The sequence below is a fragment of the Trichechus manatus genome, unplaced genomic scaffold (assembly GCF_000243295.1).
Source record: "Trichechus manatus latirostris isolate Lorelei unplaced genomic scaffold, TriManLat1.0 scaffold00133, whole genome shotgun sequence".
NCBI lineage: Eukaryota > Metazoa > Chordata > Mammalia > Sirenia > Trichechidae > Trichechus > Trichechus manatus.
The window spans coordinates 2,006,859-2,029,425 of NW_004444069.1; the positions used below are offsets into that span (position 1 = coordinate 2,006,859).

The 22,567-nt window shown below is 54.9% G+C and overlaps 1 protein-coding gene across 1 annotated transcript in view; it reads right to left on the minus strand.

Moving 5' to 3' along the window:
* The window catches only part of CHD5 (chromodomain helicase DNA binding protein 5), a 61,263-nt gene that overhangs the window by 15,092 nt on the left and 23,604 nt on the right, over positions 1-22,567 (minus strand). Inside the window, exons 11-30 of the mRNA XM_004385106.1 lie at positions 20,981-21,112; positions 20,760-20,868; positions 18,107-18,298; positions 17,817-18,017; positions 13,627-13,764; positions 13,426-13,547; positions 12,380-12,553; positions 11,883-12,024; positions 10,496-10,627; positions 7,024-7,141; positions 5,843-5,967; positions 4,429-4,660; positions 4,071-4,181; positions 3,629-3,801; positions 2,733-2,907; positions 2,174-2,266; positions 1,849-1,937; positions 1,378-1,511; positions 842-986; positions 300-459 (exon numbers count right to left, since the gene is read on the minus strand). Coding sequence (XP_004385163.1) covers positions 300-459; positions 842-986; positions 1,378-1,511; positions 1,849-1,937; positions 2,174-2,266; positions 2,733-2,907; positions 3,629-3,801; positions 4,071-4,181; positions 4,429-4,660; positions 5,843-5,967; positions 7,024-7,141; positions 10,496-10,627; positions 11,883-12,024; positions 12,380-12,553; positions 13,426-13,547; positions 13,627-13,764; positions 17,817-18,017; positions 18,107-18,298; positions 20,760-20,868; positions 20,981-21,112 — 2,897 coding nt within the window. The remainder of the gene's footprint in view (positions 1-299; positions 460-841; positions 987-1,377; positions 1,512-1,848; positions 1,938-2,173; positions 2,267-2,732; positions 2,908-3,628; positions 3,802-4,070; positions 4,182-4,428; positions 4,661-5,842; positions 5,968-7,023; positions 7,142-10,495; positions 10,628-11,882; positions 12,025-12,379; positions 12,554-13,425; positions 13,548-13,626; positions 13,765-17,816; positions 18,018-18,106; positions 18,299-20,759; positions 20,869-20,980; positions 21,113-22,567) is intronic.

Here is a 22,567-nt window from a genome sequence, read left to right on the forward strand (position 1 = left end):
TGGGTTTCTTTTCGGGGTGATGAAAATGTTCTGGAATCAGATGGTGGTGATAGTTGCACAGCCTTGGGAATATTCTAGAAAACAGTACATTTTAAAAAGGTATATTTCATGGTATGTGACTTGTATCCCAGATCTGTCATTAAAAGTAAAAGCTCACAGGATAGTGGCACTTCTGCAGACAGAAGCTTGCGGTGGGGGAGGCTGTCCTCTGTCGGGTGTGCAGAGGACTCAGGGCCTCCTGTGGCCTTGCTGCCTCCCATGACCCAGGCTCCCCACCCCAGCTCACCCAGACCCCAGACCTGGAAGGCCCAGTGGGGCCGGTGGGATGTGGGCGGGGCTGGCAGGCACTGGTGTGTTGGGGTCCGAGGAGATGACCTCGCCTGGCTTCTTGCCCTCAGGCCCCTCAGGGATCAGGTCTGGGGTGCTGTACTTCCCATTGACATGTTCAAACTCCTGAACCTGGGGCGGGTGAAAGGCAAGGAGAAAAGGAGGTGGTCGCAGCTCAGGCCCATGGCCTCAGGGCAGCTGGTGGGACTGGGGGTGTCATGGGCTTGGGCATCCACCCTGCTCTGCCCAAGGCCACCCAAGCCAGAGGCACTCCTGCCCACAGGCTCCCATTCCAGGCCCCACCTGCACCCCAGCCACCCTGTGTCCTCTGTCCTGTGACCTGTCATCCTTTAGGCCCCCAGCCCCCCTCGTCCTGAGAGCCTTTCCAGGTCAGTCCCCCTGGCCTGGTCAGTTCTGGCTCAGACCCTGGGCACTCAGTCCCTGAACGCTGACCCCGGACAGAGCTAGGGCCCAGGCAGCCACCAGCAGGCCCGGTAACGGCGTACTCACCCACCTTCTTCCTAACCAGTGACATGACCCCGATGCGCGTGAGCACGTGCTGTCTCGAGAGGCCCTCCCGGGGCACGCCGTCTGCAAAGGTCTCCGCGCCGTCCGCCCCTGGCTCACACAGGTGCCGCATGAAGAGGGACACGTAGGCTCTGGGGTGGGGGCCGCAAGGACCCTCAGAGAGCTGGCAGGACCCCGGGCACCTCCTGGCCTGGGTCACCATCCTCACCTGCCTCCCACCAGGCCGCAGGGTCAGGCTCCAGGGAAGGACAGAGGGGCAACCTGGTAGGGGCACCTCTTAGGACGGCTCGCCCCTCCCGCCCCCCCACCAGATAACACAGATCTCTCTATGTTAACACCAGCTGGTTTTTGCAGAGGGAGCTGGTCAGTGTTACTGCAAATAAACTTGCCCTGAACCTGGGCCTGGGCCACCAAGAACAGGATTCCAGGTAATTCCCAGACACCCTTGCCCTGGTGGGGAGAAGGTGCTTCCTGGGATGCTGGCTGGCCCAGCAGGAGCCCGGCCCACCACCAGCCCCTTACCTAAACTCCTTCTCACTCTTCCCTCGGAGGTCCCGCACCAGCCAGTGGGAGTTGAACGCATCCTGAGGGGGCATGCCCCAGCGCATGATGGAATTCAGGAAGGCCTTGCGCTGCCGGGCGTTGAAGCCCAGCACCTGGCGGGGCAGGGGGGCGGCGGGGAGTGAGGTGAGCCCAGTCAGGTAGGGGACAGAGACTTGAGGGGTGGAGAAGGAAAGGCAAGGGGAGGGTGCAGAGGCATGGAGGCGGCAGGGAGAAGGGGGGTCTCCACCTGGGGCAGGACCCAGAGGGCGGAGACCCAGAGTCTATCCCAGCTACACTTGTGTCAGACTTGGGGTGTGGCCTGGGCAAGTCCCCTCCCCATTCCTCAGTCCCCTCCTCTGTCCCGCAGGGCATGGCGGGAAGAGTGAGGGAATGAGATACAGTAGGGGAAGGTGGGGGCTGGGAGAGACTGGGGGTGCAGGCAGCTCCCACCTCGATGTTGCCGCCAACTCGAGCAAGAAGCGGGGGCAGAGGTTTGTCCCTGTCGCTCTTCAGCTGCCTCCTGGATTGTCGCCGTCCACCTGGGGGCAGCCCCCATAACTCTCAGGGGAACCCAGGGCATCCTGACCCCGTCCCCACACACCAACACACCCTGGGAGAGTGGGATCCTCAGGATGTCCTCCTGCAGCCTGTCCTGATGCCCCAGTGGCATCCGGTGCCCCCTTCAGCCCCCGGCCGATCCCACCCCGCCACCACCAGCTCGCCGGGTCCCCAGCCCCAGTACCAGGTGACCCAGTCCCACAGCACCAAGACTCACTCTGCCCCTCTGGCCTCTCCTCAAAGTCCTCATCCTCATCCTCAGAACCGATGGAATATTCAGACTGGTTGTCCGAGAGTTCGTCCTGCCACTCTGCGAGGCCAGACATGATGCAGAGTGAGCCACCCACACCCAGGGCCATGCCAAGCCCCGCACCCCAGCCCAACAGTGACGACCAAAACAGCCCCCACGCTCAAAGGCTTCATCATCACAAACCCACACTACATACTAAGGGTTTATGCTATTAGCCCTATTTGTAGATAAGAACACTGAGTCTCAAGGAGACTCGCCCAAAGTCACACCACCAGCAAGGGTGAAGCCGTTCCATCACTACCCATCTTGTCTCCCCACACACCCAACACCCTACACCTAACCTCAAGCCCCTTTCTCTGAGAAGCCTTCCCACCTCATCCCCAGCTCGTCTCCCACTCTCCCCCTGGCCCACACCTCTGCCCCAGAGCCCTGTGACCATGAGAGTCCTGCCCAGCTTAGGACCCCCACATCCAGCGCCCAGCTGGAGGCCAGTGAGCCCCTGCCCAGTCCAGGGCCCCACACGCACCCTGGTCCTCCTGCGAGGCATCGTTGTAGTTGACCTGCTTGCGGATGCGCTTGCCCTTGCCCAGGTTGCGTGCCAGGTCCTCCTGCTGCTGCTCGTAGTGGTGCCGCAGCAGCTTCTCCCAGTAGTCGGGATCCACATTCTCCTCCTGCTTGATGATCTCCCGCTCCACCTCCTCCTAGGGGCAGATGCACGGGCTCAGCTCAGTGGGGTGGGGCAAGCAGGGCGGCATCCCACAGACCACAGTGCTATGGGGCTCAGTGGGGCAGGGCCAGCAGGGTGGGCATCCCTGCCCTCTGGGAGGTCTCATGCTGCCTCTACCACACCTCTCCCTCTTGGGGCTCAAGGATGGACTGAAAGGCCTGCCTACTCCAGGAAGCCTTCCTGGATCACCTCAGCCTGAGTCTGTCTTCCTCTGCCCTTTACCTGTTGCAGTCACTCATTCACTTACTCATCCATCCATTCATTCATTCACTCCACAAGTTTTTCTTTTTGCCAGGCACTGGGGTATAGAGTTGAATAAATCCCAAAGGGAAAACTGGTACGTGGAAGGGTAATCTGCACACAGAGGTCTGTGTGGAGGGTGGTGGGAGCTGAGCAGCAGGTGGAGGGGTCCACCTCAGGGAGAGACCTGGGCACTGGCTCTTCAGAGACAATGAGGTTCTGCCTAGTGGAGAAGGGAAGACGGGGTGGGTGGGAATTCAGGCGTTTCTGGAACAGGCCCTGAGGCAGAAGGGTAGGTGGGGCCCTGATGGCCAGAGCAGGCACAGCTGAGCTCTAGCCAGGGGGCGCAGTCCATTTGCCCTTCAGAAAGGTCCACTGGGCAGCTGTGGAGCTCAGGGCAGGGCCTCAAGGATTACTCAGAGGTCAAGGGCAGGGACGCACGAGGGGGGCCTTACCACACCGTCCTCCTCGCGCACCACGTACTGCGCCACCTTGAAGGAGCTCAGGTACTCGTTCATGTTCTGCAGCTCCGTGTCGTCCGTGGCATCCTGGTTCCGGTCCAGCAGCTTGGAAATGGCAGCGTCATCATAGTGGATCACACTGCTGTCCTCCACGTCCTTGTTGTCACCTGCGGGTAAAAGACCAGGAGTGCCTAGACCACCCATGTGGCATTCCCCCCGCCAACAGGCCCTCCCTGCAGCAGAGGAGTGTGATGACCAGGGATGAGCCTGCACTGGGACACTCACCCCTCACCCGCCCAAAGTTCATGGGCCCCCAGTGAGGGGCCAGTATGGGTGGGCAGGGACCCCACGCAAAGGAGGAGCAGCCAGGTCCTTGTTTCCAAGAGTATTTGCATGGAGGGGTGAGGGGAGCTGGCCAGGCTCGGCTAGCACCTACCTGGCGGGGTGCTGCCATGTTTTTTTTTCACACTGGCGGGCATGGTGCCCCCTTTGGAGGACTGGACATCTGGGATGGGAGTGACGGGCCTCTGGCCCTGAGACATCATGCCTGCAGGGCAGAGGCAGAGGGGCGCTGGAGCGGCAGCCACCAAGGGGCTTTGGGGCTGGTAGACAGCACCCAGAAATGACCCTGACCATGCCCGCCCTGGCCCTGCTCACCACAGCCTGGCCCTGCCTGCCAGGAGACATGAGGCAGGGAGCAAGGCCAGAAGCTGAGGAGAGGGGGACCCAGATCAGCGTATTCTCGCAGGAAGCAGCCTAAGCCCCCACCCCACACGCCCACCACAGCCACACACCCTCCACGTCATCCTTGAAGAGCTCCTCGGTGCCAAACTTGAGGATGTCGTCCAGCTCCTGCTTGGTCATGGAGCCTGACTTGGAGCCAAGGCCGGGCCTCACCACCAGGTGGGTCAGCATCATCTTGCGCTTGGCCACCTGGGTGATGCGCTCCTCCACTGAGGCCCGTGTCACGAAGCGGTAGATCATCACCTTCTTGTTCTGCCCAATGCGGTGGGCGCGGCTGAAGGCCTGTGGGCACCGGGAGCTCAGCGCCGTGACTGACCAGGGCCCGGGGCACCCATGTGGGAGCGTGCATGTGTGACCACGCATATGTGAGGGGGCCGTGTGTGTGTGCGCACAGGGCATCCTGTGTGTACCAGTGGAGCTGAGTTCACTTCCTGACTGCGTGTGACCTCCCCCAACCCAGTTTGGGAGTGAGAACATGACAGCATAGGTGGTACTGGGTGTGACTGCAGAGGTGCAGGGCGTATGCAAGGGACAGTGTGGTGCATGCACAGTGTGACTGAAGCTGTGCAAGTCTCCGTGGAGGGTCACTGGGAGTCAGGCTGCACCTCCCTGCAAGCCACTAAGAGGACTGGACGACCCTGTGTTGGAGACCACAGCCACTTGGATGTGTGTGAGTGACAAGGGCGTCTGAGGCCCAGAAGCTGCCCAAGGTGAGGAGGGTAGACGTAGATATGAGGACACAGCTGAGACCACATTCCAGGAGCATCCAGGTCCCTGGGTGACGTGAGAGGAACCACCTGAGGTGTGACTGTGAGTCTGTACGGTGACTGCATGTGTATGTGAACATGTGTGCACGTGTGTGCACAAGAGAGACACGAGTCTGCATGTGAGCCCCTAAGGTTGTCAGTGCTGAAGCAGTGTGTGTGTGTTTGTGTCCCTGTCCCTGAGCGAGGTGGCCAGGGGACATCTGGGGATGGCCCTGCTTCTATAGGCCTTGTCCCTCACTCTACTCTCCTATCCCCTCCAAAACCGGCCCCTCTGGTCCCAGAGCTTCTCACGCTCCTCCCTCCATGGCCTTGGTCTGGGGGTGAGGGGCAAACGGGTTAGCAGCCACCACAGACTTGCTGAGTGTCCCTGGGCATGTCCCTTGCCCCCTTGGGGTCTGTTTCCTCCACTGTACACTAAAGAGGTTGGAGGGGCAGGGGGCAAAGCCTCTACCCACCACCCAGGGCCCCTCCTGGGGCTGAGGTTTCCCAGGGCTCACCCAGGGGAACCTGCAGCCCTGAGATATCAGTCAGGGGTGAAGGTCCCCAAGAACCAGGGGGCAAAGGAGGGAATGACTGGGAAGGTATGAAGGATGGGGCCCTGGCGGGGGGTGCTCCATCCCAAGGCCAAGGGCAAGGGGCCCAGTGAGGAGGGTCCAGCTGACTTGGGTGCCCAGAGGGCAGCGTCGGGGTCACAGACCTGAATGTCATTGTGTGGATTCCAGTCCGAGTCGTAGATGATGACTGTGTCTGCCGTGGCCAGGTTGATGCCCAGGCCACCCGCCCGGGTCGAGAGAAGGAAGCAGAACTGCTGGGCCCCTGGGGCTGCAGAGAGGCCAGCACCCAGTAGGGGGTGAGGCAGGACGGCACAGGTGGATGGCAGGTGGGATGGGGAGGGGAGAGTGAAGGGGGTCTCCCAAAAGGCCCAGAGGTGCCCAGGAGAGCAGCGGGCCAGGCGGTGGCCCTCACTGATGGCCACCTGAGCCCCACTTAGCCCCACCTGTGCACTGATCCCCACCCAACCATAAGGAAGTTGATCTTCAAAACCCAGATGGGCAAAGACCCAATTGCAAACAGGCAGTAAATACAGCAAAGCCCCTTCTGAAGGCCAGCCCCTGCTCACAAGGCCCTGGAGAGGTAAGCCCCCTGGGGCCTCCCCTGCTCCTCCCAGCCCACTGAAGCCATGAGGGAGGCCAAGGAATGCCCAAGGGCACAGCTTCCATTGGGCAGTCCCAGGAGGGCTGGTCCTGAGGCCCATCACATTAAGTGACCGGGGCTGACCACAGTGCCCACTAGAGCTATACACAGGCCCTGATCCACCGAATGCTTCAGCAAGTCCCATTTACAAGGGGAGCTGCAGCCACATATATCTAGATCTTCAGTCTCTCCTAGTTTTATCTGCCTGGATCTCTGGCTTGAGTGGGCAAGAGGAATCATTGCTGCTGGCATTTGAGCAGTGAGACTCTGCCCTTTCTGAGTGTGGGAGCTGGGAAACAGCTCCATGGTTGCATGGAGTGAATTCCTTTCAGCGTTTAAAGCCTAAATGCTATGACTTAAGGACAGGTCCGGTGATGCAATGGTTAAGTGCTCGGCTGCTAACCAAAAAGTTGGCAGTTCAAACCCATCCAGCCCCTCTGCGGGAAAAAACCTGGCGATCTGCCCCCATAATGACTGCAGCCTAGAAAACCCTTTGGGGCAGTTCTACCCTGTCACATGGAGTCGCTATGAGTCAAAATTGACTTGACTGCACCTAACAACAACAGCCTTCTTCAGCCATTTGAGGGGCAGCTAATTGGAACATGAGTTGGGTGATCTGTCTAAGAACCTAGCTTGGCAAAACAGGCATAAATGATCCGGAACCCTTGGGCAGGAGTGGAGTACCATTGAATCTGTCGATAGCCTCTTGCCGGAGGCCCCCAGTGATACCACCATCGATTCGCTCATACTTGTAGCCTTCATACTCCAGGAAATCCTCCAGGAGGTCCAGCATCTTGGTCATCTGCAAGGGAGACAATATGTCTGAGGGGCTGCCACAGAGTGGAGACCCCCTCATGGGGCCATGGGCAGGGAACCCACCATAGTTAGGGGAGGACAGAGTAGCTTCTCTGTGGGGAGACCACTGGGATCAAGGCTGGCCTGACTCCAACCTCACCCCCTCAAATCCAATCCATTCTCCACACTAGTCCCACCGCCATCTGCCCAAAGCACAGTTCTGAGCAAGAGCATTCTCTGTTCACACACCTCACAGAACAAAGTCTCAGCTCCTCAACCTGGCATTCAAGGTTCTGCAGGACTTAGTGCCCAGTCCATCTGGGCTTCATCTCCCAATGCTTCTTCCACACACTCCAGTCATCCCAAACTACCTGTATGTTCCTCCAGGGAATTGGGCTCTCTTCCTAGAATGTCTACCCCCTGACTAAAAATGTCAAAAATCACTTCCTCTGTAAAGTCTTCTCTGATTTTACTCCTCCCATGGGAAGAGAAGGGCAGTTCCTTCTGAATCCCCATAATCCTTATAGTTTCCTTCATTCCTGATAGTTTAGCTGGATATAAAACTATCAGTAAATAGTTATTTTCCCTCAGCATATTGAAGATTTTTCACTTGTCTCCTGCCCCCTATGGTTGCTGATGAGAAGTCTGAGGATAGTCTGTTATTCCTTTGTAAGTATTAGGTCTGAAGTGTTGCAGTTTCACCACAACGTGGCCAGGGGTTAGTTTAGTTTTATTTAACTTGCTTGGTTCTCCATAGAGCACTTCAGATCCAAGACCTCGTGTCTTCAAGTCTGGCAACCTTTCATCAACTGAAAATGACTTCACCATTTCCTCTATTTTTATTTCTGCAACTCCTATTAGATGATTTTTGGAGACTCTCAAGGTGTCCTCCATAGTCTTTCACACTTTATCTTTGTATTTCTATGCTGCATTCTGGGGACATTCCTAGGTGCCTGGTTCTAATTCATCAGTGCTCATTTCAACAGTGTCAAGAGTTTATCCAGTATGTCGAAATGTTTCATCTCAATGACTAAGCTCCTCTGCAGGTATTTTTCTTATCTAGTTCTTGTTTTATTTCTTCCCAGTTTTGTTTAATTTCTTCTTTATTTATGGGTGTTATTCCATTGTTTTTGAGAAGCCTAAACATACTAAAGTCTTTTTCAGGCTGTTCTACTAGTTTCTTTTCATTTGGATTCTAATTTGTGTTTTGTGGGATGTCTTAACATTCAATTTTGCCTTGCGTTATGGAATTTTGGTTTATAGGCTCACTTTGGATGGGAAGGTTCTGTCTCTGTCACTTTCCCTCTGTGCACGTTGGTAGCAGTTGTGCAATTGTCTCTACTTGAGTCCTGCAAAGACTCAGCCCAGAACCAGGTCTTGTGTTGGCAGTGGTATTGGGGGATTAGGATTCAGTATCCAAGCCAGCTCACTGCTTGGTTCAGCTACTGGACACTGGCTTGGTCTGCTCCCCAACATTCCTCAGCCTGCCACCGTCCCAGGGCATTTTATAGTCCCAGAAGCTGTTTCAGTCAACTGTCTTTCAAAGATAAGTCACATCCCAGTCTCAGGCTTCGAGCAATGAATCTGGCTTGGTCCTACCCTAAGGGGAGCATTTTTAGCCGCAGGACTCCACAGAGGTGAAGCTCCAGGCCCTCACTGTGACCTCCATCACAAATCTGACCACGGGGATAGGTAACTCTCCCTCTCTTTTTTTTATTGTGATGAAATATATATAACAAAACATTTGCCACTTCAACCTTTTTTTTACATGTACCATCAGTAATAAAACACACCTTCTGCGTTTGTTTGCTGGCTGCGCCCTTCCCCCATGAGAAATTTTCGTAGGTGCCATTATGCCGGTTTTGTTTTTACATGTTGCTGTGAAAAAAAATTGGCATAGCACACTTGCAGGGGTGCCTCACGGAGGGAGGGCACGGTTGGCAAATGGACGTAGAGGGCACACGTTATACAGTGTAATTCAGTAACGTTAATTACGTTCACCATGTTGCACAATCATCACCACTATCTTTTCCAAATTTTTTCATCACCCTAAACCGAAACTCAGTGCCTCTTAAGCAATAATTCCCCTTTTGCCCTCCCACACACCCCTAGTAACCACTAATAAGCTTTGTTCTCTATATATGTGTCTATTCTAGGTATTTTATATAAGTGGGATCATACACTATTTGTCCTTTTGTGTCTGATTTATTTCACTTAGCATAGTGTTTTCAAGGTTCATCCATGTTGTAGCATTTTCTCTTTACGGCTGAATAATATTCCACTGTATGGATATACCATATTTTGTTTATCCATTCATTAGCTGATGGACATTTGGGTTGTTCCCACCTTTCAGCTGTTGTAAATAATGTTGCAAAAAACACTGGTGTACAAGTATCTGTTTGAGTTCTTGCTTTCAAGTCTTTTGGTATATACCTAGGAGTGAAGTCGCTGGGTCATGTAGCAAAATTCTATGTTTAACCTTTTGAGGAACCGCCAAACTGTATTCTACAGCAGCTGCACCATTTTCCAATCCCACCAGCAATGCTGTTGTTCTTGTTAGGTGCCGTCGAGTCAGTTCCTACTCATAGCGACCCTATGCACCACAGAACAGAACACTGACTGGTCCGGCACCATGCTTACAATTGTTGTTATGCTTGGATCACAGCATAACACCGGCAATGGATGACAGTAACTATCTCTTTACCTCTTTCTCCCACACTAAACTCTGAGCAACATGAAGACAGAGACTCATTTGTCTCTGCAACCAACTGTCTAGCACAGAACCTGAAGAATGATAGATACAAGTAAAGGGATGAAGGAACAAATGAGTGAGAATAAATGGACAGACCTCTGAGGCTGGCAGCCCTGCCCCTGAATGCCCCAAAGGCAATGCTACAATTGCAACCTCCAGATCACACTGGAGAGGGGTCTTCTGGATCTGCCCCCACCTCGGGGCTCCTCCTGAACCAACCCCAGGGCCCACCTTAATGGGAACCAGCTTGCAGAGGTGAGGGGCATGGAGGCTATGGCTCCAGTCTGGACACCATGCAGGTATCACACAGCTTCGGGGGAGCCAGGCCAGAAGAGGCAGGTGGGTAGGGAAGACACTGATCTTTCTAGCCAACGGGCCCCAGGTTCCTTGACCTTGGCACTCAGCCAGCTCTCCTTGGCTGCATGATGCCAAGGGATAGAGTAATGACCCATGAAACCCAGGGATCAACCCACATGGATGGCATCAAGCCTTGATGGGGTGCCTCTGCCAGCGAAGTTCCTCCCTCAGCAGCAGGGGCAGGATGCTCCTCTGCTGGGGTTGGAGTTGGGGCTGGGTGAGTGGGAGACCAACCACCTGGGGGCAGCTCACCTGGGAGAAGATGAGCACACGGTGCCCTTCATCCCGCAACTTCTTGAGCATCTTCTGCAGCAGCATGAGCTTCCCTGAAGACTTGACCAGGGAGCTGCCATCATAGGAGCCATTGGGCAAGACAGGCGCCTCCTGGAGACACAGAGGAAGGCGGGGCATGAGAGCTCCCTGCTCCTCTTTGCTCTGCACCAAAGGGTCCCCAGTGGGCAAAAAGGGCCCGACAATGGACCGACTGCCTGTCTGCCCGGCCAGGTCTCATTCTTGCTGAGCACGGAGCCCAATCCCGAGTTAGCCAGGCTCACCGGGTCAGGTGGGCCACGGTCACACAGGCCCCAACTCCTGGCGCCACCTTCCCAAGCAGGGCTCACAGACGTGCCAACTCCACCTTCGGTCTTTATACCCTGGCTGGCACTCCACCAAGACCCAGAGGATCAGTGAATAAACAGATGACAGCAAAGTCGTAAGCTAAGCTGGTCTCCCAGCAGGAATTTGGTCTGGTCACAGCTAGTCACTGGGGGTGCATCCAGAGAATGCCACCCTCTGAACCCCAGCCGGGCAGAGCACCCATCAGAAAGCAAGTCCCAGCAAAGTCCTATGACATGCCAGAGAGTCATGAGAACAATCTGGGGTTACCCCAAGTCTGGATCTTTCCAGCACAGCCTCCCCCGGCTATCTCGGCATTGCTCTTGTGGAGTGAGGTGGGAGGAGTGTTTAAATGAGAATCAAAATAGTAATCATGGAGATGGCTAACGTCTACTGAGAAGTCAGCTTGCCGGGTTCTCTGTGAGGGCATGATACACGGACTATCTCATCTAATCCTCCCTATGAGCCTTCGAGAGAGGTGCTGCTATTGTACTCATTTAACAGATGAAAAACAGAGGCTCTGCAAGGATAATTCACTTTCCTGGGATTGCACAGCTGGTAAGGGCTGGAGCTGGTCCAAGTGTGTCTGACCCCAGGGTCCCGTCGCTCACCCACAGCTACACATCAGAACCACTGGAGTGGGTTAAAAATGCAATTTCCGAGCCCACCCAGACCTTCCTGACCCTTTTCATGATGGAGTGAGGCCAGGTCAGCCCTTGGAACCCTGCCCTGAGGTCCCATGGTGCTGAGGCTGGAGGGGGCCTAGGGGATGGCCTGGTGCCCCCTTACTTTACAGATCACAGAGACGGGCCTGCAGGTAAGAGAGGACCTGCCTGAACAGGGGGCAGAGATAGGTTTTCAGATACTTTTCTTTGCAAGCAGGGGGCCTACATCACCTCCAGGACCTCATTTTCAGGGTAGGACTGGGGCCTGAGGGTCTGAGCCACAAGACACCTATCATGCAGTCACAGGACACGTATCACAGCAGCCATGGGCACCTACCACGGCAGCCATAGGCACTCACCACAGCGGCCACGGGGAAGAGGTAGGGGTGGTTGCAACATTTCTTCAGGTCCATCATGATATTGAGCAGCGACACCTGGTTCCCTCCCCCCTTGGAGTTCAGCGCTTCAAAGTTCCGAGTGAGGATGAACTTGTAGTACTTCCTGCAGCAGGACACAAGGGAAGGGGCTGGACACACCTGAGCCAGGCCAGCCCCCAGGAGCCCTTCCCACGAGACTGCACACCACTGTGCCCCATAGGGAGGCTAGAGGCTGGGAGCCACTGCCCATGTACAGACACCAGGGGAGCCCCTGGGGGAAACTTCTAGAACTCTGGCAGCCCTGAGCTCTGGTCATGAATCCTGAAAGAGGCCCGGAAAGGGCTGGAAGGCAAGTCAAGGCTCTGGTGGGACCGGAAGAGCCTTCTGCCCGCCTGGGGAGGTGGCCTAGGAGGGCAGGTAGGGTCCAGCAGGGAGGGCAGCCAAGAAGACCACCCAGGGGAGATGGCGGCCACACTCACTTCTGCATCTGGCTCAGCTCCACGCGCACGATCAGTTCAGTCTTGGCTGGCATGTTCTTGAACACATCAGCCTTGAGCCGCCTCAGCATGTGTGGGCCCAGCAGGTCATGCAGTTTCTTGATCTGGTCTTCCTTGGAGATGTCGGCAAACTCCTCCAGGAAGCCCTCCAGGTTGCTGCAAGAAAGGGCTGAAGTAGAAGCTGGAGGCAGACGACAAGAGCAGACCAAAGCCATCTGCAGAGGGGTCACAATTAGGGAAGAGGCACCAGGGGAGACCTAGCCAGGCCCCTGCCACCGCTGGAGGGGTACAGAGGGGTGGCTGGGGGCCAGGGAGCCCTGGACCACCCTGGGTATCCTCTCAGTCTCCGGCTAAGCCTGAGTTACCCCACACATCACGCTCTCTCTCTGTCACACAGACCTTCCTATCCTCAGAGCCATGATGGACATGAGCTCTCTGGGACTAGTACCTAGTTCACGGGTAAGAAAACTGAGAATGACAGGTGCCCAGGCTTATACAGTCCTGCCGTTTCAAAGCCTGCCCTCAAATCTACACCTCCTCATTCCAAAATCAGTACTCTTCACTCTGAACCCCCATCTTGAGCAGGAAAATGGGGTGTAGGTGAAGACAAGCAGGCTGGGGCTTCCTCAACCTTGAGCAAGAAGGGAAAGGAGACCTCAGGAATTTCTCTCCTCATCTCCACCCCCAGGCCCTTCCTTCTGCTTCCCATCATGGTCCCCCACGGGAGTCCCTTCAGTCCTCGTGGAGGGAAAGGAACGAGACGCATGAGAAGGGGTGCAGAGGCAGGGCAGGAAGCCCAGAAGGAGCCCCGGATGGTCTTCCGGGGCAGAGCCAAGAGACCCACAGAAAAACCACAATATTAAATAACAGCGGCCGATCCTGTGCCAGGGCATTTGAGATAAGCCCTGCTGGTGCACCCATTTGACTGATGAGAAAACCAAGGCTCAGCGAACAGGTCCCAGAGCCGGGCTCCAACACTGCCACTCTTCCCTGAGTGCCCTCTGGGCCCCCCAGGCCCCGCGGCTCACTTGAACCTCTCCGGAGTCAGGAAGTTGAGCAGATGGAAGAGCTCCTCCAAGTTGTTCTGAAGGGGGGTCCCTGTCAGCAGCAGCTTGTAGTCGATCTTATAGCTATTCAAGACCCTGAAGAACTTAGAGAGGGCAGAGGGGCCAGTCAGGGCACAGGGTGGCCAGCCCCTTGGCAACTCCCAGGCTGCAGCACCCACCTACCTTGGACTGGTTGTTCTTGAGCCGGTGGGCCTCATCCACCACCAGGCAGGCCCACTCAATAGAGCCCAGGATGGCCTGGTCAATGGTGATAAGCTCGTATGAGGTGAGCAGCACGTGGAACTTGATCTGCACTTCTTTCTGGAGGGAAAGAGGAGGTGTGGGAAGGAGGCTGAGAAAGGAGGCATTCAGGCCTCAAGATACAAAGAGGCAAGAAGGAGACATAGGCAGGAGCTCCCCAAAGACTCCAAGGATCCCCAGAGGCCTGGCTAGCCCAGGGCTAATGAGGAAACATCGGCCTGAGCTGGAGGGGTCAGGCAAGGCCCAGAACATAGCACCCTCAAGGAAGCGTGGCGTTGAGAAGTAAAAAAGACCCTGATTACTACTACCACTAAGAGTAATAGCTACTGGGTTCAGGAAGGTCCCTGCGGGGCACAAACGGTTTGCGACTGGCTGCTAACCTATAAAGGCTGGCGGTCTGAACCCACCCAGCAGTACTGCAGAAGAAAAGGGCTGGCGATCTGCTTCCTTAAAGATGAGAACAAAGAAGATCCTATGGGGCAGTTCTACTCTATCACATAGGGTTGCTATGAGTCGGAACGGACTCAACAGCAACCAACACCACCACCAGATATGCAACATGTGGCGTGTGGCTGGCCTGCATGCAGTATTTACGCTCTCAGCTCATGCTCCCAAACCACATGAGCTCAGTTACCTACATGCCCATTTGACAGCCCATGGGGTCTCGTAACAGCTGTGTGACTCCCCCAGGTACCCAAGGGTAACAAACAGCGGAGGCAGGATTCCAACCCAGGTCCATCTGATTAAACCACCTTCTGTTGGTTGACATCAGACACCAGCACACCCACCATCTGCCACCACCAGGGCCCCTGTGGAGACTAGACACTGGGTACCAGGGGTCATGGTAAGTTGAGGGGCATGAGGGGGCTTGTCTGTAGGTGCAGAGCCAGAGCAAACTCCAGGAATGAGATAGACCCCAAAAAGGGTGACGTGGAGATCGGGCTCCAGGTCCAGCTTGCCAGAGTGGCACAGGCTCCCTCTATGGGGCGTTCACAGCCAGGAGAATGTTCTGCAACCTGCCAAGCAGCAGGGGCCCTTCATGAGGGACAAGGAGGCCAGACCCCGTCCCCAGGGAGAGTGCCTATGGCTCCCAGTCACCTTTCCTGCTCCCACCAGGCAGGCCCTCCAAGGTCCTGTCAGCAAAAGTCCAAGTCCTCACCGAGCAGTCAGGCCCTCCATGCCGGGGCTAAGCCCACAACTTTGGCGTGATGGTCCTAGCTCAGCAACCCAGCTCATGGGGACCTGCTCACCCCTGTGGGACCTATGGCCCCAACCCCTGCTCCTGAGGGGGCTCCAGGACCCTAGGCCTAGAAAGCAGCCTGCAGGCCCCACCTCTCCCAGCTCCACCCCTGCTCCTGATCCTAGGATGCTCTGGCCCCTGGGTCCCACGGTGCCCCAGGCCCTGATCCCAGAGTACCCCAGGCCTGGGAGATGGTGCACAAGAGAGGCCAGAAGACAAGCAGAAATGGTCCCCAGACACAGAGCCCTGGTGCACTGTGGGAGGCACCGAGTGAAGAGGGTTCTAGCCCCGGCACATCACTACTGGGGCGTGCTGGCGGAGCAGCAGTCCTTCCGTGCCTTGTGGGCATGTTGGAGGCCGCTGGACTACATCCTCCTGGGGTGGCTGTAAGGACCATGAGGTCAAGTGCAAGCACTCGGTGTGGGCGAGACTGGCGTGGGGCGAATGCCATTCTAGAGTCACAGCAAAGGCCCTAGGAGGGCCTGTTCACCCCACACCTATCATGGGGGCGGTGGGGAAGACATGAAAGGTGTGGCGTGGGACCAGCAAGCAGGTCTGCAGCTACTTCTCAGAGGCCGTGAAGGCCAGGTTGATGCAGCTGAACTCTGTCGTGGCTGAGGAGCTGGCCAGGGCTTCAGCAGTCTGCAGGGAGGAAACGGGCAGCTGGCTTCTCAGGCAGCTGCCCAGGCCCCGGCCAGGAAGGTTTAATGCTCGGGTACTTCTTTATCTTTGGATTTGTGCTGGGTAAGTGAAGTCCCCAGGACACCGGAGCGTGCACCAGGACTTGGGCCCTCAGCTCACTCGGTCTCACCTCCCCGGGACAGGTTCTCAGGTCCCTGCTCCCTGCCCCATCCCAGAGAATGCTGACACCCTCCATCCCCGGTGGGGGTCTGGGTATGGGGACGGTCAGGTACCAACTCCCTGTGCGCCAAGTTACAGATAGGGCTCCGGACAACCACGAGTGAGGGTCTGCATTCACCCCTCGAGTGGTCCCATGACCAAAGGAGCTCCTTAAATAGCAAATAAAAACCACCATGACAGGTTGAGAGAAAGAGGCCTTGGAGGAAAGGCAAATGAACAAAGGCCCGCGTTTTCCCTTTGCACTGGGCCCTGCAAATTATGTAGCAGGTCCTGGCTGAACCAAGCCTGGCTCTCCCAGTGACTCAAGTCCCCAGTGATGGGGTCGGAGGGTGGCAGAGGGTGACTTCACAGCCACAGGCTCTGTCCAGGTGGCAACTGAATTTGCATCCCAGCCCTGCCCTTCGAGTTAGGGAACTTGGTCAAGTTAATGAACCTCCCCAGGTAAGCTTCAGTCTCCCCATGTGTTAAAAGGGCAATGTTATAGACTCAATTGTGTCCCCCCAAAATATTGAAATCCTAACCCCTACACCTGTGGATGTAATGTAATCACCTTCCATAATGCAATCTAATGTTATGGTAATGAGGCCATGCCACTATAGAGTGTGTCCTAAACCTAATCACTCTTGAGTTATAAAAAGAGCACATTAGACACAGACGTAAGTGTATACAAGGGGAACACAGACTATCTGATGATGACAGAGGCAGATGAATCTACAAGCCCAGGATTGTAGACTGTCAACTACTAATAGCTGGAAGAGACAAAGGACCTCCCCCTAAAGCCACACCCTGAATTTGGACTTCTAACCTCCTGAACTGTGAGAAAATAAATTTGTTCTTTGAAGCCACCCGCTTGTGGTGTTTCTGTTACAGCAGCACTAGGGACCTAAGACAGGCAATATTATCTATGTCGCAGAAATGTCATGAGAATTAAGAGCTGCCTTTTGTGACTACGTGGCCCACAAGCCCATTCATCCGAAAGGTCACCTCCAGGATCACCAATTCATTTGCCCATTCAACAAATAGTTCCTGAGCCTTTCCTGGGGACTGTGGGCTGTTCCAAGATGATACAAAAGCCGAGGTAAGAGACCATGGGGAGACTGGGAGGTGAGCCTCAGCCCCAGCACTGTAGCTAATAGGAGAGCTCATGGCTATGGGGGGCCTACTGTGTGCCGGGCATGGCACTGAGTGCCTCACGTCCTTGCTGCTCAAAGTGCAGTCCAGGGACCAGTCGCATCTGCATCACCTGGGACTTTTGGTTAGAAATGCAGAATCTCAGGCCCCACCCCAGAACTGCTGGAGCAGCACCTGCCTTTTAACAAGGCCCCCCCCCAGTGACACGTGTGCACACGGAAGGAGAAGTCTAATGTCTACTAATGCATTCACCTCTCTATGCAGTGGGTCTGTCATGATCCCCATTTGCAGAGAAGACTCTGAGGCACAGAGAGGCTAAGTGACTTGCCCAAGGTCACACAGCTGGTACACTGAGTTGAAGAGTGTTCCCCACAATTCACGTCCACCCAGAACCTCAAACTGAGGCCTCAATTTGGAAAGAGTCTTTGCAGCTATAATTAAGGTCATACTGGAATAGGGTGGGCCCTAAATCCAGTATGACTGGTGTCTTTATAAGAAAAGGAGAGACACACACATGGGAAGATGGCCACGTGAAGAAAGAGGCAGAGACTGGATGATGCAGTTACAAGCCCCGGAATGCCAAGGATCGCTGGCAACCACCAGAAGCTGGAAGAGGCAAGAAAGGGTTGCACCGAGTCTCAGAGGAAGCATGGCCCTGCCGACACCTTGACTTTGGACTTCTAGCCTCCAGAACTGTGAGAGAATAAAGTGCTGTTGTTTTAAGCCACCCAGTTTGTGGTTCTTTGTTCCAGCAACCCTAGGAAACTCAGAGAGCTGTAACTCCGCCTTTAGGGCAAGCTCTCCCAGCCTTGGCAGGAGCCCAGCCCTCAGGACACACCAGGAGCCTCTTCAGGGCCCTTGCAGGGCCCAGGGCTCTCACCTTCATGCGGAACACCTTTTTCCCACTCCGAATCGCGTTGTCCTCAAAGGAAAACTCGTTCTCGCGGATCACAGAGCGGCTCTCCTTGTCCCCAGTGTAGGTGACCACGTAGAAGTCAGGCGCCCACATCTCGAACTCGCGCTCCCAGTTAATGATGGTGGACAGGGGTGCACTGACCAGGTAGGGCCCTTTGGAGTGTCCCTAGTGAGACGGGCTGATGGGTGAGGCTGCCGTCCTCACCAGGGTCTGCCCCCCTCCCCAGAAGCTCACCCACCGCTCGCCCCACGCACCTCCTTGTACAAGGAGTAGAGGAAGACGATGGTCTGCACGGTCTTGCCCAGCCCCATCTCATCGGCCAAGATGGTATCGGTGCCCTGGGCCCACGAGAATCGCAGCCAGTTGAGACCCTCCAGCTGGTAGGGGTGCAGCGTGCCACCCGTGGAGTCAATGTACCACGGCTGCTTGTCAAACTTGACCGTGGGCTGTGGGAAGGCAGGGGTTCAGACACACCCCCAATCCTGGGCACACACTCTAAATCCTGGGCCACCAGAGTCTGCCCTCCAGGCCTCTGCACTTGCAATTCCTTCTGCCAGGAATGCTCTTCCCGCTTCTCTTGTCCCTGCTAGCTCAATCATCCTCCAGGCCTCAGCTGAAATGCCTCCTCCTCCAGCAAGCCCTCCCCTGACTCCCAGCGTGCTCCTACCCTCCCATGGGGGTCCTGTTCTCTCCCATCAGGGAAGTGTCCTGCTTGTTCAACTGTCTGACTTTGAGCCCAGCTATAGTCACCACATGAGTCCCATTCACCAATGTGTCCTCTGAGCCCCACACAGTGCCTGGAACACATAGGCACTTACTCAATGTTTGTGATGAACGATCACACGCATGCATCGGTCACTCAATGCCTGCCATAACTGGCTTCCTCCACTTGACCCAGAAAAGCCTCCTCTTTGCTTCCTCTTTAGAGGAGGGGCTCAAAGCCACCTCCTCCAGGAAGTCCTCCCAACTTCCCAGACCCATTTGCCTTTTCCTGGCACCCAACAGTCCCAGGCTAAATCTCCTATTGTGTGTGTACATACCTCGAGCCCCTGCAAGATGATATGCTTCTTCAAACAGGGGGCCAGGTCTCTTTAACCCTTGCTCCCCTAGGGGCAGCCCACAGCCAAGTGCCGACACTCCAGGGAGGTTTGTTAAATGTATGAATGTTGACCTGCCACTCCCTGGTGGGCTCAAAACTCCAGGAGCAAATCTCCTCCCCTTTTTACTCTCAACCCCACAAGCTGCCCAGGGAGGGGCCCAAGTGGAGTGAACAGATAAGAATGGGGTGAAATTAGCCTCTCAGCTGTCTTGCTCCTAAAGTTTGCAATGCTTTTTGATTTAAATGCTTGGAATGAGTTCATCTAAAGTAATGCTGATTCTCCTGAGACCAGAAGAACTAGATGGTGCCCGGCTACCACCAATGACTGCCCTAACAGAGAACACAACAGTGAGTTCTGGATGGAGCAGGAGAAAGGTGAGGTGCAGAACTCAAATTCTAGTAAGAAGACCAGACTTAATGGTCTGACTGAGACTGGAGGTACCCCGGAAAGCATGGCCCCTGGATTCTCTATCAGCACAGAACTAAAACAATTTCCGAGGCCAACTCTTCAGACAGGGATTGGACTGGACTGTGGGACATAAAGTGATACTTGTGAGGAGTGTGCCTCTTAGCTCAAGTAGATACAAGAGACTAAACGGGCAGCTTCTGTCTGGAGGTGAGATGGGAAGGCAAGAGGGTTAGAAGCTGATTGAATGGGCATGGGGAATCAGGGGTGGAAAGGAGGAGTATGCTGTCACGGTATGGGGAGAGCAACTAGAGTCACATAACAATGTATGTATAAATTTTTGTATGGGAAAAAAAATTAAAAATAAATAAAGTAATGCTGATTCATGTGCTAAGTAGAGGCTGTTTGCCCCCAGTTTGTGCAGCAGGAGATCCTGCTGGTGTAAATGTGTCTGGCTGCTAACCAAATGTTGGAAGTTTAAATCTACCCAGAGGCATCTCATAAGAAAGACCTGGCAATCTACTTCCAAAAAATCAGCCCTTGAGAACCCTATAGAGCACAGTTCTATTCTGACACATGCCGGGTTACCATAAGTTGGAGTCAACTCGATGGCCACTGATTTTTTGTGCAGTGTTAACTTAATCCTGGTGGTGCAGTGGTTAAGCGCTTGGCTGCTAACAGGAAGGTCAGCAGTTTGAACCCGTCAGCCACTCCATGGGAGAAAGATATGGCAGTCTGTTTCCATAAAGATTTACAGGCTTGGAAACCCTATGAGGCAGTTCTACTCTGTCCTGTAGGGTCATTATGAGTCAGAATCGACTCCACAACAACAGCTTTGGGTTTTAAGGGGGTTTTAACTTAACCCAAATTTCAAATCACACATGAAGCAAAGGTCTCAGTGCCAGGGGTTGCCTCTCAGGTTGAGGATTTGAGACCCAAACCCCAGGGTATGAGCTCTGCCCGGAGAAGAAGGGAGTCTCCATCAGCTTCAGCTTTGTCAGATCTGGAGCCTAGCAGCATAACTAAGCTGAACAGAAAGACCCTTGCACTAAACCATCCTGCCTGGGGGTGGCTCTGGGCACAGAAGCCATGAGGGCCCAAGGCAGGTTCCATTAGTGAACATGTACTCCTCTGTGGCCAAGCCTGGGGTGGGGCACCCTGGCAACCCTGAAATGCTCTTCCTGCTCCTCTTGTCCCTCAATTGTCTTCCAGGTATCAGCTGGAATGCCTCCTCCAGGAAGCCCTCCCTAACTCCCAACCTACTCCTATCACATCCTCCCATGGGAGTCCTGCTCTCTCCCATCAGGGAAGTTTCCTGGTTGTTGAACTATCTGACTTTGAGCCCAGTTACAGACATCTCAGCTGGTGACTACATGTCTGTCCCTCCCACTGCCCTGCTCACATCCACAATGGGGGTCTCCGGCGGCTTCTCCTGTTTATCATCCTTTAGCTTCTTGCTCTTCTTGATCAGCCTCTTGGGCAGCCTGGCATCTTCCCCCAGCATCAGCTCCCTGGGAAGGAGCATTGGACAAAGATGAGCACACTCAAGTGAGGATCAAGGCGAGGGCCGTGCACCACCCAGCCTCAGGCCCCACGCCCCCCAGCCTTGGTCCCGGTGCCCACCTGTGGCCCCAGTAGGCCTGCTTCAGGTTGTCATAGTAGGGGATGTCAATGTCATCAATCTCCCAGGTGCACTGGTCGTAAGGCAGGTCTTTCCACTTGATCAGGTAGTGGACGTCCCCCTTTTTGTCAAAGCTGCAATACAGCAAACAGGTAGGGAGAGGGATGGGTCACTGGGGCAAAGGCCACAGCGGGAGTCCGAACACCCCTCACCAGCTGCCTCACGGGATGCAAAAGGTCTCATGCCCACGGCCCCCTATGACTCTGGCCCCAGCCAGGAGGGGGGCCAGTGCAGCAACTGTGTTTTAGGAAGCAGGACACAGAGGCCCAGACAGGTAAGAGAGCTTGCCTGAGGTCACACAGCTGGTGAGATGCTGGGATGAGGCTATGTGGTGAGGGGCTGAGGGAGAGGGACACCTGAGATGCCACATTAACAGAGACACAAAGCCCAGTACCCTTTCCACTCTCTGCTGCAGCGATGAATCCCTCCAGATTATGGGGCCTGGACACCGGAATCCTGAATTTCTAAACTGGAAAGTTCTCACCCCTGCCTATGGGCCTTTGTTCTTTAACTGGAAAACTCCAAAGGGCTAGAGTACCTTCCATTCTAGGTGTGGAACCCCCTCTGCCAAGTACATGAAGATGTAATTCCTACAGGGGGTGGCCTCTTCCAAGGACCCCCAGGACACACAGGGGCCTGATGACCACACCCAGGAGCACACAGTACATGCTCCAGAGAAGTGCCTTCCTTTTTGGCTTAATTCTGACAACTAGGAGGGTCTGGTAGTGCAGTGGTTAAGTGCTCGGCTGCTAACCAAAAGATCAGTGGTTCGAACCCACCAGCCACTCCATGGGAGAAAAGACCTGGCCATATGCTCCCCTAAAGATTACAGCCTAGGAAACCCTATGGGGCAGTTCTACTCGTCAGTCACTATGAGTCAGAATCAACTTGACAGCATCAGGTTTTCTGGTTTTAGGAGGGTCCTCAGAGCCTCCCATTCTAAACTGATTGGGCAGCCAGGCTGCCAAGGGCCCAGGGGAGAGCTGCAGGGGTGGGAGGGAGCCATAGTGCACATACATGATGAGGACAAATGCCTTAAATGGCAGGGCCAAGTCTGGAAACATAAGGAGAAAGACCAATCACTAGTCAGTAATGGCAAGTGATGGGTTTTTCAATAAGTACTTGGTAATACATTTCAGGAAAATTCTCCTGCCCCACTTTGGAGGCAGAGAGAAAAATTGCCATCTGTGTTTTTAATACGCAGTTTAATAAAGGCAAAAGTTGTGGGCCACTTTGATCCAGGGCTGAGGTCCCCCTTCTCAGCACTGGTTTCCCAGGCCCCAGGGACTGATCTTTTTAAGGGTCATTCTCAGTAAGGGTTGGGGATGGGAAGAGGGGGTGCTTCACAGTCAAAAGGGGATGACTCTCTCAAATTCTACAGCCCCTCTTCCTCACTGAAGGCAGCACTGACTCTTCTACAACATTCAAAATAGGCGGCCCTACGAGGGTCTCTCGTCACCCCCATTTTACAGGTGAAAAACAGTAGGAAACTGAGAGCCAGGATGTGAACCTGGGTGTCCGACTCAGGT